The 17,881-nt window shown below is 44.0% G+C and overlaps 1 protein-coding gene across 4 annotated transcripts in view; it reads right to left on the bottom strand.

Moving 5' to 3' along the window:
* The window catches only part of CHD5 (chromodomain helicase DNA binding protein 5), a 981,350-nt gene that overhangs the window by 311,376 nt on the left and 652,093 nt on the right, over positions 1–17,881 (bottom strand). For all 4 annotated transcript variants that reach the window (XM_069239999.1, XM_069239998.1, XM_069239997.1 and 1 more), the window contains exon 27: positions 605–697. In XM_069239999.1, the coding sequence (XP_069096100.1) occupies positions 605–697 (93 nt within the window). The remainder of the gene's footprint in view (positions 1–604; positions 698–17,881) is intronic.

Raw genomic sequence — 17,881 nt, forward strand, 5'->3', positions numbered from 1 at the left:
AAAAGATCATGTCTGATTGTCGTTGGCTGTCTTTCTAAGACCTCAAGGAGCTAAGTGTTTAAATGACCGCTAAGGACTAGCAGGGTCTACAGCAATCAATTAGTCAAAGATGACATTCGTGATCCGCACATAGAGTGATAGGGCTCAAGCCCACTCAAGCAATGCTGTTAGGGTGACGATGAGGGAGTCTAGCAAAAATGCAGAATTAATTACCTGAGTAACTAGAACTGTGATTTATTTGCAACAAAGTAGAAAGCCATTACATTGTTGATGCTACTGCGGCTATTGCGAAAGTTTTATGGTTGAAGGGAAAAATAAAATCAATGGTACGCACTTTAAAACTCCTTCACACCCTAGGAAAGATGCGCGTCACATTGTCCCATTGCACTAGGCCAATTACCAATGTGTTGGGTGTCAATACGACCGTCTCTACCATTCCACTCGACTACTTGAGGCTGGTCACATAATATAATACCATCTTTTTGAAAACGTATTTCCACAAATAAAGTATTTTTCAACCTGCAGATGGATGCGAATTCTTGAGTGGTTGTCACAAATCGAAATCCATTAGGCTAAAGAGATAGAAAGGGAATGCACTACTTACTCTGACCTTCCGGCCTTTCTTCAAAATCTTCATCTTCATCCTCAGAGCCAACGGAGTATTCTGACTGGTTGTCAGAGAGTTCATCTTGCCACTCTAGAGCAGAAAAAAATCATAAAGACACGGATCGGATTTGCAGGGACGCAATATTGGGTAATTCTTTACAAGGTACAAATAAAAAAGAACGTCCTGTTGTATTTGAAAGGGTTCCAAGTGACTAAAGATATTGAATTATCTGCTCTATAGGGATGGCACAGAGGAAGGTATATACTCGAGTTAAATACAATAGCCAGTCTGTCATATGTCTTTATTCGGTCACTAAATATGACCATGAAGGCACAAAGATAAAATCCACCTTACATCATCACACAGATCCAGTAAACGATAGAAACAGTGATAAATACAACAGCTTATTGCAAGGGCATACATGGGTAACAGCACCCCATACATTCTCCATAACTTTGCAAAATGGGATTTTTTTAAATTGTGAAGAGTAGAAACTCACCGTTTAAAGCCGTTATTGAACATGGTCTCGAAACAACCAACTCTTCTGATTGGATTGACTGATAGTCGTGTAGACCCATTCGCTAGCTCCCTCTCCCTATGTGGTTACTGGGATTGTTGTCCTTTTAGCTGACATCGGTGAGGACTGCCCGAGCTGCTAAGAGGGCTTTTTGGAAACCGACTATCCCTACAATTGCAAACCTAAGGTATTCCCCTACAGGACATCCACAATTTTGAAAGGATATTTGGAGCTTGTGAAGGTGAAGGCTGGAGTGTATGTTTTTGCTCATGGAAGTTTGGCATTAGAAGAGCTGCCTACTGAAATACTGGGTCTTGCCACACCATCCTGTTTGAGGGCAATATCTGCGCTTACCTTCCCAAAACGCTAGGGACCAGTACAAATGGTTCTTACCCTTAAGCTCACCTAATAGCTAGATGGGCATAGTGATTCCTACAGGACTAAGGGCCTGATTATGACCTTGGCGGAGGGGATTACTAACTCACAAATGAGACGGATATCCTGCCTGCAGTATTACAAGTTCCATTGTATTCTATGGAACTTATAATAAGGCGGATTGGATAGCCGTCAGATTTGTGACGGAGTAATCCCCTCGGCCAAGGTTATAATCAGGCCTAGGTTAGTGGTTTAAGTGATTTTTTCAGTTAAGCTGGTTGTGTTAGCAAGATTTATAAAGTGCATGGCTACCAAACTACTGGGCAGATAGGGTTTCTGCCTCCTCAAACCCTGCGTTGCACCTCATTTGTATTTAAAGTCACCCACTGTTGCTGGGGAACTTTCATCAAGAGTGTGCAAGTCAACTCAACAAAAGCACATTCATGAAAATGTAATGTTGGCAGTGTCATGGGTACCTAGTTACAATCTTTTTTATTTTTTTCAGAAACAAGTCCCCCAAAGACGGGAATTGTAGTTGAAACCCAGAAAACAAATGTTCCTGCATGTTGGTACGCTTCTTTCTTTTTTTCTGTTGGTGACCACAATGCATTACATGCTGACCATGAACAGGAAATGTCAGCATCAGAAGGGCTGCTCTAACTAAGCTTGGCCATTTGATGTTAAAAATGCCATTAGGCCTGAGGTGGGGGAACCAAGAGGTTGCTGGGATATGACACCTGAGACAAGTGAATGTTTTATAGCTGCACCCTAATTGTTATGGCTTCCTTTCAGAGAGAGATGTTGTTATAAATTGGGTTTCTGGTTGGCAGAGGTTTGCATCCTGTCCAAGCAGGAACCACATTCCGAGTCAGGGTAAGTCACAGCACACCCTAGATTAACCTCTGCTCACCCTATGGTAGTTTGGCACAGAGCAGTCAGGATTAACTTAAGAGGCAATTTTTAAAGTATTTGTGGAAAACTTTAAACAGTAAAACAGTGAAAACACCTCACCTAATCCAAAACATGTTAGAAACATAGAGCGTGTTTTAATAAATAGAAGTCGAGAACTGAAATTGTAAAGAATAAATGCGAAAATAGCACTTAGAAATAATAAGCGCTAAAATGGGAAATCTGGTTGCACTAAACCGTGGCAAAGTCAAATGTTGAGGCTGATCGCAATGGAGCACGGGCCGTCAGCTGGTTCCGACTCAAGCAAAAGCAAAGATGCACCGGATCCAAAGAGGATGCTTGGGCTCTGATTGAAGCAGCACTTTATAACTGCTTCCAAGGACCCAGTACTGGGTTGGCCCCACTCAGCAGGGCAAGACGTGCAGCACGCAAAGTCCAGATGCTGTAGCAAAATTAGTTGAAGTCTTTTGTTTCCCTGAGACTTCAGAAAAGATAAGACCAGTCTGCTGGCCCTTGGAGTCACTCTGGGTTCTGGGTGGCACAGGTGTAGGTCTAGTCCTTCTCTCTCCCATGCAAGATAGCAGCAGGTAGCAGGTCAGCACAGCAAAGCAGGGCTCCAGCAGAGTAGCAGCTCAGCAGAGTGGCAGTCCTTGTAGCGGCACAGTAATCCTTTTTCCCTGGCACAGTATCCACGGGTCCAGAAGTGAGTTGTTGGTGTCAGAAGTCCAGTACTTATACCCAGTTGTGCTTTTGAAGTCGGGGAGACTTCAAAGAAAGATCTTTGAAGTGCACAGAGGTCCTCGCTCCCTGCCCCGGCTCCACTACAGGGGGGGTATGCAGCCCTTTGTGTGGAGACAGGTCTCTGCCTATTTAGGTGTAAATGTCTGCCCCTCCCTCCCATCCTGCCCGGGATGGCCTATCAGGCTGTGGATGGCCCATCAGTCACACCTAAGCTCCCTTTGTGTGTGACTGTCTAGAGGGAATGCACAAGTTCAGCTGTTACCCCACCCCAGGCATGTACTGGAGGCAGGCAGTAGCCACCAAATGGATAAAGAAGAAAAATGCACATTTTCTATAAAGTGGCATTTTTAGAACTGCAATTTACAATCCGACTTCACCATAAGGTATGATTTTAAATTGTGTGTCCAGAGGCACCAAACTCAACAAACATATCTCTTTTAGATTGTGAATTACACATATACGATGTAATAAACTAATCCCAATATCATCCAATGGGAGAGATAGGACTTGCTGTAGCGAAAAACGACCTTGGTAGTTTTTCACTACCAGGACACATAAAAATTAAAGGTATATGCCCTGTGTTGGAAATGGCCCTTTTTGCAGGGTTATCCCCAAACTTTTTGCCTTCTTCCTCCTATTTTGTCAGGTCTGTTTTTGCTGGTTTATTGTCTCTGCGCACTTTACCACTGCTAATCAGTGCTAAAGTGCAACTGCTCCCTATAGAAATTGTACTGTTGATTGATTTATCCATGATTGGCATACTAGTAAGTCCCTAGTAAAGTGCACTAGAGGTGCCAGGGCCTGTAAATCAAATGCTACTAGTGGGCGTGCAGCACTGGTTGTGCCACCCACATAAGTATCTTTGTTATCATTTCTCAGGCCTGCCACTGCAGAGTCTGTGTGTGCATTTTTAACTGTAAATTCGACTTGGCAAGTGTACCCACTTGCCAGGCCTAAACCTTCCCTTTTCTTACATGTAAGGCACCCCTAAGGTAGGCCCTAGGTAGCCCCAAGGGCATGGTGCAGTGTATGGTTAAAGTAGGACATATAGTAATGTGTTTTATATGTCCTGACAGTGAAATATTGCTAAATTCGTTTTTCACTGTTGCAAGGCCTGTCCCTCTCATAGGTTAACATTAGGGCTACCTTTAAATCTGATTAAAGTGTAGATTCCCTTTGGGAGCAGATGGACATGTGGAGTTTGGGGTCTCTGAGCTCACAATTAAAAAATACATCTTTTAGTAAAGTTGATTTTAAGATTGTGCGTTTGAAAATGCCACTTTTAGAAAGTAGGCATTTTCTTGCTTAATCCATTCGGTGACTCTGCCTGTTTGTGGATTCCCTGTCTGGGTCAGTTTGACAGTTGGGCTGTTCACACCTCTCCTCTAGACAGTGACACAAAGGGGACTGGGGTGTAGTCTGCATATCTTGATTAGCCGTCTGTGCTGGAGTGGATGAGTGGTCACTCACACCTGAAAGGACTGTGCCTGCCCTCACACAATGCCGTCTCCGATCCCCTGGTGAGTGTCTGGTGCCTGGCCTGGACAAGGAAGGATCTTGCAAACACTTGAGACTTTGCTTTGAAGTTTGCAAACTTCAAAGGCAGAACTGGGTATAAGAAGCAGACCCAAAACCCCAGACTTTTAGAATCTTTCTGGAATCAAGAGGAACCTCTGCCCAGGAGAAGAGCTGAAGGAGGAGTACTGTCCCTTTGCTGTGTTGCCTTGCTGGACTGGCCTGCAGTTGCTGCTTCTGCCTGAAAAGAGTGCAAAGGGTGAACTTTGCTGTGTGTCCTGCTTTAGAAAATTCTCCAAGGGCTTGGAGTAGAGCTTGCCTCCTGTTGGAAGTCTCAGGGACACCAAAGACTTCAGTTTCCTCGACCTGCAGCACTGGGAACTATGTGTTTTGTGCTGTCCAAGAGGAGAAACCACCACGCCGCTGCCAATGACGCCGCTGGCCTGCACCGTGGCCTACTGACGCCACACGGAGTCGCATTGCTCCGCTTCGAACCGCGACCCTGGTCTCACCGACCCCGTCATCGGACGACTTCACCGAGCCGCTATTCGCACCGCGACCTGTGGGCTCCTCACTCCGGCGTCACCTGCTCACACCGCAGCCTGGGCATCCCCGACGACGTTGCTCCTGCTGACACCGGCGCCACTGCCTGCACCGTGGCCTGTGGACACCGCTCGTGAGGAGCACGAAGCACCGCCCTGTCCTGCGCCGCAGCCCCGGTCCACCGACGCCAGCACTATCGGCTCCAGTGTCGTCACCAGGCATCCTTGCCTGCACCGTGGCCTGTGGACACCGCTCATGAGGGTCACGAAGCACCGTCCCGTACCGCTGGCTTGGGCCTACAGACGACAGCACTTCCGCAACGACGACAACGCTTCCTGAACCGTGACCTGTGGACACCGCACATTGCACCGCCCCGCTTCACACCGGAGCCCTGGTCTCACTGACGCCGCTGAACGCCGTCAACGAGCCTTTGCCTGCACTGTGACCTGTGGGCACCGCACGTCGCATTGTCCCGCTTCACACCGCAGCCCCGACGCCATCCCCGCCAGCGCACCTGATTTCATCAGCCCGGAGTTCGATCCCCGAGGTGCGTGACTTCAAGGGCCAGATGACTCCTGCACCGACTCCGGAACCGACGCCAGTAGCGCCGCTCTCCGGAGCTCACCGCGAGGATCATGACGAATCCAAGGTACTGTTTGTGGGTCTTCCCGACACCGCAGCTGGCCCGCGATGGCGAGGCCAGCCTGAACTTTTGGTTTTGTTGTTCACGACACCGTGATAGCCCCAGGTGGAGTTGTCGACTTCAAGGAACTGTACTGTTAAGTACATATTGCAGCATTCATATTTCTATTACTGTTTGTTGGATTTGTTTTATCGTATTTGGTCTTGTTTTATATAGATAAATATTGGCTATTTTTCTAAAACTGGTGTGGTGTCCTTTTGTAGTGTTTTCACTTGTTACTGTGTGTTATGTGCAAATGCTTTACACATTGCTTCTGAGATAAGCCTGACTGCTCGTGCCAAGCTACCAAGGGGGTGAGCAGGGGTTATCTGAGCGGGTATCTCCCTTATCCTGACTAGAGTGAGGGTCCCTACTTGGAGAGGGTGCAAACCGACTGCCAACTAGAGACCCCATTCCTAACACCCTGCCTTTTTAATGTATTGTAGCCTGCTCTGTGGGTTGTCCATGGCATACCTTAGGGGTGACATGCATATAAAAAGGGAAGGTTTGGGCCTCGCAAAATGGTTATTTTGCTGGGTTGATATGGCGGTGTCAGCTGAACACACAAACTCTGCTATGGCAGGTCTGAAACATGGTTAGAGGGCTACTTAGGTGGGTGGCAAAGTCAGTTCTGCCAGGTCACAAATAGCATTTAATATACGGTCACTTTACTATGGACTTATATGTAAGTTAAATATGCCAATTGGGGTTAAGCCAATGTTACCATGATTTAGGGGAGAGAGCACAAACTCTTTAGCACTGTTTAGTAGTGGTAAAGTTCACAGAGTCCTAAAGTCAGTTAAAATGAGGTAAAAAAAGTGGATGAGGCAGGCAAGAGTTAGGGGTAAGACCACCCTAATACTATCAGGTCGAACAGATGTGTACTATGTGGCACAGTAGACAAAGGTTGTGAGAAGACAAATAATTAAGTATGAGCTTCAGGAGGCTCAGCCAGGGAAAGTGGATTTACCCTTGCTAACACTGTTGCTTAAACCCAGGCTGGCAATATGACAATTTATGCAAACATATGCATAGAAAACCAGAATCTGATGTTTTGATTGATTTGTCGAAATTACCCACATGCTACATGTTAAAATTGTACTGATTTTCCTGAAAATGGATTCGATAATAGGGTTGCCCACACTTTAAAACACAAGGCCATGTGCCCGTTCTCTTAAACTCGTGCTTACATTACCATTATGGGTTTTTTTAGATGTGACTAGGGACAACATCTCCTTCATTCTTCCATGACATCCTGGAGTCTAACTGTGCAGCTGTGCAAACCATTTGCCGGTGTCAGGTATAGCAATTTACACAAACAATATTTTTTATTTTTAGGGCAAAACTGAAAACAAATTGGATGCATTGATGACAGTCAATTTGGCTTTTTAACCAAACAGAAGAATCAAAACAAATATGCTCTACATGTTGGGCTACTGTTGGATGTTGGTAATTAGGGCTGGTGTGTTAACTTTATTTATTCACTCTATCAGTGTGTTTGATACTATGGTCCATTATATTCATATCCGGTTAAAATACATGAACCAGAGTATAGGAATCAGAGGCTGCTGACAAACAATAATTCTTCTGCGCTGTGTGTTCCTGCAGACACGAGACACACTTTGCAGGACTTGTTGCTGCTGCCATATTGAAGAACAACGCCCAGGATACATCTGCCCAGAGGAGGTGGGGGGGGAGGGATTGGGGAGGGGTGGGGGACTTTGCTGCTGAAAAGTGTTCTTAAGCTCTGTGTGTTTCCGTGGACGCGGTTTGCACTTTGCTGGACTTGTTGCTGCTGCCGTAGAAGACAACAATGCCCAGAATACATCTGCCCTAAGGAGCAGGGCTTTGCTGCTGACAAGCACTCTTAAGCGCTTTGATTTTCCACAGATTCGAGACACATGCAGGACACACCAGAGCGCATGCCCGGGCCAAGAACACTGCACTCAGTATCAAGGGCAGGTTTATTAAGAGAGTACAATCTTTTCCCTATTTAGGAGTCACTGTTGATGATAATCTCAGCTGGACTTCATGCATGGCAGTCATATGTTCTAGCTTCACCTGGGCCACTGGCTCTATTTTAATATCTCAGCATGCAAAGTGAATCAGCCCATCAGCAGGGGCAACTCCTCCATTACGGCGGAGGAGCGTCACCCCTGCCAGCAGCAGCCGCTGCAAACCTTTTACAACCAAACAATAATAAACTATGTTTATTATCGTTTGGTTGTTAACCCCTTCGCTGCCAGGCCTTTTCCCCCTCAGGTGCCAGGCCTTTTTTTGGCTATTTGGAGCAGTTCGTTCTTAGGCCCTCAACTTTTTGTCCACATAAGCTACCCACGCCAAATTTGCGTCATTTTTTTCCCATATCCTAGGGATTCTAGAGGTACCCAGAGTTTGTGGGTTCCCCTGGAGGAGACCAAGAAATTAGCCAAAATACAGCAAAAAGTTTGTTTTAAAAACAAAATGGGAAAAAAGGGCTGCAGAAGTAGGCTTGTGGTTTTTTTCCCTGAAAATGGCATCAACAAATCATTTGTGGTGCTAAAATCACCATCTTCCCAGCTTTCAGGAACAGGCAGACTTGAATCAGAAAACCACATTTTTCAACACAATTTTGGCATTTTACTGGTATATACCCCATTTTTGCTATTTTTTGTGCGTTTTAGCCTCCTTCCAGTTAGGGACAGAAATGGGTGTGAAACCAATGCTGGATCCCAGAAAGCTAAATATTTCTGAAAAGTAGACAAAATTCTCAATTCACCAAGGGGCCTTTTGTGTAGGTCCTACACAGTTTTCCTACAGAAATTAACAGCTGAAATAAACAAATATTGAAATTTTAATTGAAAAAAAAGCCACTTTTCTCCCTGTTTTACTCTGTACTTTTTCCTGCGATGTCAGATTCTCAAAAGTAATATACCGTTACATCTGCTGGACTCTTCTGGTTGTGGGGATATATTGGGCTTGTAGGTTCATCAAGACGCCTAGGTTCCCAGAGCCAATAAAGGAGCTGCACCTTGCAATGGATTTTCCTTGTATACCTGGTATACAGCAATTCATTTGGTGAAATATAAAGAGTGAAAAATAGGTATCAAGGAAACCTTTGTATTTCCAAAATGGGCACAAGATAAGGCGTGGAGAAGCAGTGGTTATTTGCACATCTCTGAATTCCGGGGTGCCCATACTAGCATGTGAATTACAAGGCATTTCTCAAATAGACGTCTTTTTTACACACTGTCTTACATTTGGAAGGAAAAAATGTAGAGAAAGACAAGGGGCAATAACACTTGTTCTGCTATTCTGTGTTCCTCCAGATACAAATGCGTAGGTAGGCCTAATGCCCGCGACAGGAAACGCAACATGGATACATCACATTTTTACATTGAAAACTTTTTTAGGAAAGTGCCTACCTGTAGATTTTGATCTCTAGCTCAGCCAGCACCTGAGAAAACCTACCAAACGTGCATTTTTTAAAACTAGACACCTAGGGGAATTCAGGATGTGGTGACTTGTGGGGCTCTCACCAGGTTCTGTTACCCAGAATCCTTTACAAACCTAAAAATTGGCACAAAAAAACACTTTTCCCCTCACATTTCGGTGACAGAAAGTTCTGGAATCTGAGAGGAGCCACAAATTTCCTTCCACCCAGCATTCCCCCAAGTCTCCCGATAAAAATGGTACCTCACTTGTGTGGGTAGGCATAGCGCCATTGACAGGAAATGCCCCAAAACACAACGTGGACACATCAAAATTATCATATACAAAACTACTTGTTTTTTTGGAGGGGGGGCACCTGCGTTTTTAGTCCTGGGCTCAGCAGCCATATAGGTAAACCTACCAAACCCAAACATTTCTGAAAACTAGACACCCGAGGGAGTCCTGAGAGGTGTGACTTGCGTGGATCCCCCAGTGTTTTCTTACCCAGAATCATCAGCAAACCTCAAATTTAGCTGAAGAAATCACATTTTTCCCATATGTCTGTGCGGGATCGCCGCACTGGGACAAATTTCCTACCACCCAATGTTCCCCTCAGTCTCCTAGTAAAAATGATACCTCACTTGTGTAGGTGGGCCAAGTGCCTGCGACAGGGAAGAGCCAAAAACATGTCAAAATTGAGGGGGAACCAAAGCGGGTCCAAAAGGGCAGTTTGAAAAAAAAAACATTTTTAGGCTGACAAGTGGGCTGAATTTTTATCTGTAGAGATGCAACAGTGCTGGGTGGTAGGAATTTTGTGGATTCTTGAAGATTCCGAAAGGTCCCATCACAAAAATGTGGTAAAAATGTGTGATTTCCAGCAAAGTTAGAGGTTTGCAGGGCATTGTGGATAAGAAAATGGTGCGGGTGCATGTGAAGCACACCACCCTGGACTCACCCAGATGTTTAGTTTTCAGATGTGTCTAGGTCTTGTGGATTTTTCAACATGGCAGCGCCCCAAAGTCCAAAAAGTGCAGCCCTCACCATTCCAAGTGGGACGATGGGATAAGATGTTTTAGTGCACAGGGGAGAGCTGAAAGACTGATACCCCCTTCATTTGGAGTGGGGGCATAACCATGCCCATACTGGTTGGCAGCCACCACCTCACTATTTTTAAAAAAAATGTTTTTATTCTCTAGCATCTAGTAGGCTTTTTGCTCCCCTCAGGAGTGGATCTGGGATAATTGCCACATCTGCCAACCGGTAGGCAGAACAACTTTGGCCCCATTTATTTGGGGTAGGGGTATGGCCATACCTGGATAGCGCTCCCTGTGGGCACGATGCAGGACGAGCTGGTCTCATCCCAGGCACATGGACTGCGTGCGAGGACGAGGCCACCTCGCCCCAGGCACCGTAATGGTTAAAGGGGCGATGCCATGGCATATGACGAGGGGTGTGCACTGTGCACTCCCTTCAGTGCGCATATGTGTGTTTGGCTGGCCGTCTCCGGCTGGCAAAACACACATGCATGCAGGGCTCTCTCCAGCCAGGCAACTAGGGCCTGCACAGGCTCCCAGTCCACCTGGGAGCGCATTGGCTGGGTGCTCCCAGCCAATCCTGACGGACAGCATCAGGATTGGCGCAGAGCAACTTTTTCTGTGGTGCTCTATTTGGTGCAATGCGCAGGCCTCCCTTAGTAGAGATGTAATTGAGGATTGCTTGGTGTGTAGTCTGACTCCCTCACTACCATGGTTCGAGTACATACGGACATATTTCTCCAGTACTGGAAGACTTGGGGCTTGATTTATATTTCATCGGATGGCTTAGTCCGTCACAACGGTGAGGGATATCCGGCACCGTTGTGAATGAGTAACCCGTCCACCGAAATGTAAATTAGGCCTTTAGTCTCTTCACTGATCCAGTTCCCATTCAGAAGGAGGATAAGACGTGGGTGAAGTACAATTTCCTGTTGAAATGGACTAAAGATAGGGCGATGTCCCTGTCAACCTCGGATTTCTATAGATGTTATGTGGTGATTCACATGTGCCCTAGGATTGAACCATATTTGGAGTGGGTATTAAACCTTGTTGTGATCACTCCTCACCAGATTCCACCTGGGCTCCGTTAGATGGAAATTGTGTTTCCCCTTTGATGCCTCCACCATCTGCTGTTGTCCTTGCAATGAATCGTCTGATCAAACTTTATTGTACTGTTTTTCTGTGGGTATTATGGAAATTTGTCTAAAGGTCTACTCTTCCCAGTTGTTTGGAAAGCAAAGATTAAAAAATGTAGAGGTGTTTTTTTTATCTGCACTCATTGTGTTCCCAAGAAATATGTTTTAGAGTGAGCCTGTTTTTAAAGCCAGCTGTTAGACTGTGCAACTCTTTGCTGTTTTAAAATGTGTTTTTATTTAATCCTAGTTTCCTATAATTTTTAAGACTTGATTCAAGTGTTTCACTTATGCATGGTGGCTTTTGACCTTATTGAGTCTGTCTAATGTCACTCATTATCTTTGTAGTTAAATGTGCTTTTATGGCCATTCGTGGTTGAAATAAAGATCAAGAGCATATGTGTACCCTGAATATAAAAGTTTTTCAAATTCAAGTACACCTTTGCCCATTAGCATGTCATGATAGGCCAAAACATGGTGGCAGAATATTAAGGATGTTGGAACCACTGCAGATCAAATAACATCTGCGTTGATATATTCTAATCATATCCGGGGTAGCAACTTAATAAATGGAATATCCCTTTGGATTCACCTACAGATATTGTTAAGTTTTACAATTATCTGGATCTCTGCACTTGACCATTTATAATTTATGTGAAACCCTCATGATTGGTTGAGTCTGTCAGGCTGGCATCTACTTATTCTGATGTGGGGATTTTGCAAATTCAACATAAAACATGTTGTTCATATTTTTTTTAAAGTTTGCATTTTCTACTCTCCATGCTATTTGATTAATTCTGTCTGCTTGTATGTGTAGGCTGGGAATATTGGATCCTGAATATCGATGGGAGAGAATATTGTTACAACAGCATTGAGGAACAAAATTTGAAAGGTAAGTTTCGATACATTTTCTATATCTAACTCCTCATATATGTACCTTGGATTTCCCCAAAAGAATGCCAAGCACTCACAGAATCAGATTGTATTATTCTTTGTTTATTATGCCACCATTAAATCAGGAAAACATAACGTAAAGGAATTTTCCAATTTTATTATCCTTTGTTTATTATGCCATCATTAAATCAGGAACAAAATAACATAAGGGCAGACGAGTTTTGGCAACGGCCTTCCAAAATACCTTGAGCCCCCGAGCCGCCGTTCCACATTTTAAAGTTTAGTTGCCTCCCTTGTGATTGATGAACATAAATAACAGACTATTTCATTTAACATTGCGATTACTTGGACACTAAACGGGCACCATCTTAACACTGAACATTCATCCTAAATTTGGAATTCATCGTTATTACAAAATGATATCATCACATACATGAATTCATTTAACCAATGCTCAGTTAGATATCTTAACAAAACTGACATCTTAGCATGACTTTTGTGTGTAGGTGCTCTGTGGAACTTTGTGTCAAAACTTTTTCAGACTTAGTTTCTGTTAGAAATGATAATAAAAATAATAACAAAACAATTACATAGGTTGTTAATTATACAACACCACACCACATGCAATAATATAATGCCTCGAGGTGGGGCAAACAAAATGGTCAAGCCAACATTCATAATTAGGCCATGTGAGGGCAACCAATTTTAAAAACAAAATAATCAAGATTTGCTTGCTTTAGCAATTCGCATATTAGCCTGCTCATGTAGCCTCCTGTTAACCCTATTTCAAGGAGGCAAAAAATACCTTACTTCATTTTAACATGCCTATTTAATACTCAGGGGATATAACGCCCTAAATGGATTAAAAACAAACTCACAGGTTACAATAGTGCAAACCAAACTGGAATCCTTTCTATCTTTTATGTGTCCAAAGTTCCTCATCTTCAATGAGGCCGAGTGGGCCATCGTCCGCAAATTAATTATATAGCGTGACTCAAGTTGCCTCAATTTGCATGTTCTGTCCTGTCCTCATTCCTCCTTGCCGATCTGATCAATGCAAAATAATTTTAACTGATTACTGTCCCCATGAGTATTTTCATGAAAATGCCTAGCCACAGGGTAAGAGGAATCATTATTTCTAATTGCCCTCATATGTTCTATTACTCATTTTCTAGCCACGTGGATGGTGCTTACTATATATTTTTTATCACAAGGGCACGCCAAACAATATGGTGGCATAATAAACAGATGATAATACAATCAGATTCTGTGAGTGCTTGGCGTCCTTTAGGAGAAATACGGAGATAGTGTGGTTTTGTTCCCATAGCTGTAGCACCCGCTGTGTCAGGTGTGTGGCAGTATTGACGAACTTTGTGGAAACGCATATATATATATGTATATATATATATATATATACATATCTATATCTCCACACTTTCCTTCTAGATTACGGATGAATGGCACTCCACAGGCACAATAAGTTATATGATTTATTTACATACAGGAACGCGTTTCGGCGTAACCGCCTTCGTCAGCCTAATGGTCGCCATCTTGGCTCTGTTTATATATCATGTGATCCCATTAGCCAATAACCAAAACACAAATATAATAAAATTCATTCGTGAAATTTGGAAAAAAGCAATCATTCAACATTAGGTGGAGAAAAAATATAGACAGGCACCGCTGACGGTCAGACGCAGGAATGGCACGCTTAATCGGAGTGCATATATATATATATATATATATATATATATATATATATATATAAAATAGTACTAATGTCATTACTATTGGTTAAAATATCCTATGTGCAAAAACAATAAAGAAACATTTGAAGTATTGTATGTGAAAATTGTGCAATTGTTTGATGCACCAATGATTAAGAAATTTCCAAAGTGTAATGATCACAGTGTGCATAAGTGTTGCTAAAGAGATTACACTCTATTGTCAAAGTTAGATATGTTAAAAAAGCAAAGGACTGCAGTGCCACTGCAGTAAGAATTGGCCTATTCCCAAAACAATGGATTTTTCTTAAGCTTGTTAAAAGTTAATATGTACAAAGACAATTGGAGTAACCTATGATCGAAGTACCAAGTTGTTGGGATAGGAAGTGTCTTTCCCAAGCCAGCTACCAATCATGATTAATTACATTAAAATTGTTTCCATTGAAGGATCAGCCCATCACAATACATGCAGTCAGTTCAAAATGATTTTTTCCTTAGCCTCGCGTGTCACCCCCATGAGCTAGTTTCTTTTCTCCATTCATACTAAATCTCACAAAGCGGCAGTTCAGCTGTAGGTCTGCCGGCATGAAGCAAGCGAGTACCGTCTGCCTACAAGTTTGGATCCCTCTTTGGTTGAGAAGTGGATGCAGCATTGCTCTTCTCTCTACCGTAAGCTCCTTGCAAAGACACATACCAGGTGCACCATATCCTCTTTCCCCTTTCCACACAGCCAACAGTCAGTCATGACAAGGTTGCACTTCCAGGGTGGTTTGTGTAGGACCGAAGGTTATATGACTTGTCAGTATCTCAGAATTTTCTCTCTTATTAGGTTGGAATACACCATATGGAAATAGGGCTGGGCTATCGCTTTGTCTTAGCTATGCAGCACAATCCAACCATGGGCTCTGCCTGCCACTGCTTCCTTATCCTCAATTAACACCAGTGTTTTGGTGGTTTTGTTTACCATCTTTTTGAGGTAGGCCATATTGCATTGTTGATTCCTTGAGGTAAGCCATGCAGGGGAGCTGCACCTGGTTGCCAATTCCAGTCATAGATGTTTATTTAATGTGTTTGGTTCAGCATTCTTAATTTTATGCCAGCAGTTAATATAAGCACCTCTTCTGGCGAGAGGTTGTTTCTGAAGTCAGAACTCCAGCCTTATCTGGGCTGGGGAAGTGTATTTAGGGAAATCAAAGATCATTCTGTTGGGTCCGACCATAATCCCATCCAGAGTTGATGTGTCCCTGCCATGTAGCAGCTCACTCCTGTAAGTTATTGTTTGAATCAGTTTTGGTTGTATTACCCAGAGCTATGGTGTTAAAGTAGGGCCTGCCACTTTCTGCTTTAGGTTTTTTAGTGCCAGTTCTAGGGCATTCCCCTTCCACTTCATAGCCTCTTTCTGCGGTTTAAATGATCCCTTTTTGTCTATAAGGATGCCTAAATATTCTAGACATCAGGTGACAATATGCCAGCTTGATGCTTTTATTTTCGTGCTGTTCAGTGATATTGTTTTCATTTTTTCAAAGTTGATCTTTAGTTCATTTTCTATCGAGTATGCATGGTTGGCATCAATGAGGTGTATGGTTCATTAACACCAGGGGCCATATTACAGAAGTGCCTTGGGGCACAACGCTCATGTGCGCGTGCTTTGCGAGCGCCAGGGGCTCTTTGGTATGACAGAGGGGGCGACAGACACTTGTGCAGCCCCTTCTGTAATACGGATAGTGGTGGTGCAAATATAGCACTAGCGTGATCACCAGAGGGAGTTCCCTCATTTGTATGAGGTTGTGGCCCCATGCAAATGAGGAAATTCCTTTGCCTTTGCACCCGAGCCGTAATATATAGGTGGGCGCAAAGGCAAAGAAGCAGTCAGGAGGTGCACTGGCAGTGCGCCCCCTGATGGCAGCCCTCTGGAGGGGGGAAATGGGGTCCAGGGACCTCCCTAGACATACCCTTTAAGGCACCTGCCTGCAAGGAGATCGCTAATCCCCCTTAAAAGTGCAGGCAGGTCACTGCCTGCACAGTAAAACACAGAGCGGCTTTAAAGTAGCTGTTCCGTTGTTCACATAAATGCACTGCCTCCAGAGCAGTGTGAGTTCACGGCTGCCCTGGGGGCAGCGCATTCATGCTAATACAGCACATTTTCCTTGTTTTCGCCGGGTGCACCTTTTAAAAGGTGCGCTCGGTGCAAACAAGAAAACTGTGCCATATGTGTGATTCAGACCCATGTCATCTGCGTAGAGAGATTAGAAAGGGCTATTCTGCGCAGCTTTGGGGCATGAGAATTGCAGCAATCTGGTTTTCTTGTAAATTCAGATAGGAAGAGGTTAAACAGTGCAGGGGCAAAGACGCAGCCCTGCTTCAGTCCTTTAGAGGTTGGAATACATTTTGAAAGATGCATCCTTGACCGTAACTTAACCTATACCCACATTTCTGTCTGTAAGAAAATCAGTAACTTCAGGAGGGCCAGTGGAACATTCTGGTTAGCCAATTTTGGTCATAATTTACCTCAGATGATATGGTCAAAAGCGGCCCTGAAGTTAATAAAGTAAAGGTACAGGGGTAGCTTTGCACCTTTACCTCCATCTATTAATAGGGAGAGGGCCAAGTTGTTTGTTGTGGTTACCATATGTTTACAGAATCCATTCTGGTTTAGCGGAATAATGCGATTGACTGAGGCCCAAGATGTTAGCTCCTCTAGAATGGTCCCGGCAAAATATTTGGTCTTATTATCGATAAGTGCTACAAGCCATTAGTTTTGTGCACTGGTCTTGCTGCCTTGCTTATGGATCGGTGGAATTATTGACCCTCTCCATGAAGCAGACATTACGGCATCCGCTGATATCTGCCGGAATAGCGGCTCTAATTTCTCTCACCAGTAAATGGCATCCTGCTTGAACAGTGCAGGTGGGATCCCATTAGGGCCCGGGCCCCCTCCAATTTCCCTTTGGATATCTGTCTCTTTATTAGCTGTCTGGTTACTGTGAATGGATCCATGTTCTGCTCATGGGGTGGGTGCTGGTCGTAGACTGCCCTTTCAGCTTCCTTTTTGGTTACGTTGTTGGGATCGCCGGATAAGTTTCTCTCAAACACACTTGCATGACTTTGCCGCTCCTCAAGGTGTTTGAAATGCTCATACAAGAATGCTGCCCAAGCTTCTTTGGTCAAGTGAGAGCTGACCCCATGATAGGTGGGCCAATTTGTGGCATATCCGTGATGGGTCATTGCCCTTTATGTCAAAAAGGAGATTTGCCTAAAGCAAGCCTTCACCCTTCCCTTTTTATTACCCAAGTTAGCTTTCTTGGTGCTGCTTTGTTCCGTCTCAACTCTCATTGCAGGTTATCATTGAACAGGTTCCAGTGGAATTTCTAACGCTTAAATTGATGTTTCTCTTCAGTAACTTTACTTTCTCTAACTGCATGAGTGTAGAGTGACCATGTTGGGTTCCTTGCTGTGGCCTATTTCTTCTTGCTGTTGTGGTGGCAAAAGTGTCCTCTAATTCTTTCATAAAGGTTTCCCATGCGGTTAAAGGGTTTGTGGAACGTGCCTTGCTATCTTTGCAGTTTATCCTTAGCAGACCCCAAGAGTCGATCTATGGAAGCAATTTTGCATTTAATCCTTTTGTCCTCGTAGCATGCACAGAGCATAGTGCTTCAATCGGATAACAGGTGGCTGCGGGGCTTGCTTTAAGCATGACCACCTGTGGGAGATAATCATTAGATTCTTCCTCGGCCAGTTGGTATGGTAAGACTTTGTGATACAATGGTAGAGTAACTAAAGTGCAGTCTAGTGTTGA

This window comes from Pleurodeles waltl, chromosome 6, assembly GCF_031143425.1.
Source record: "Pleurodeles waltl isolate 20211129_DDA chromosome 6, aPleWal1.hap1.20221129, whole genome shotgun sequence".
Lineage (NCBI taxonomy): Eukaryota > Metazoa > Chordata > Amphibia > Caudata > Salamandridae > Pleurodeles > Pleurodeles waltl.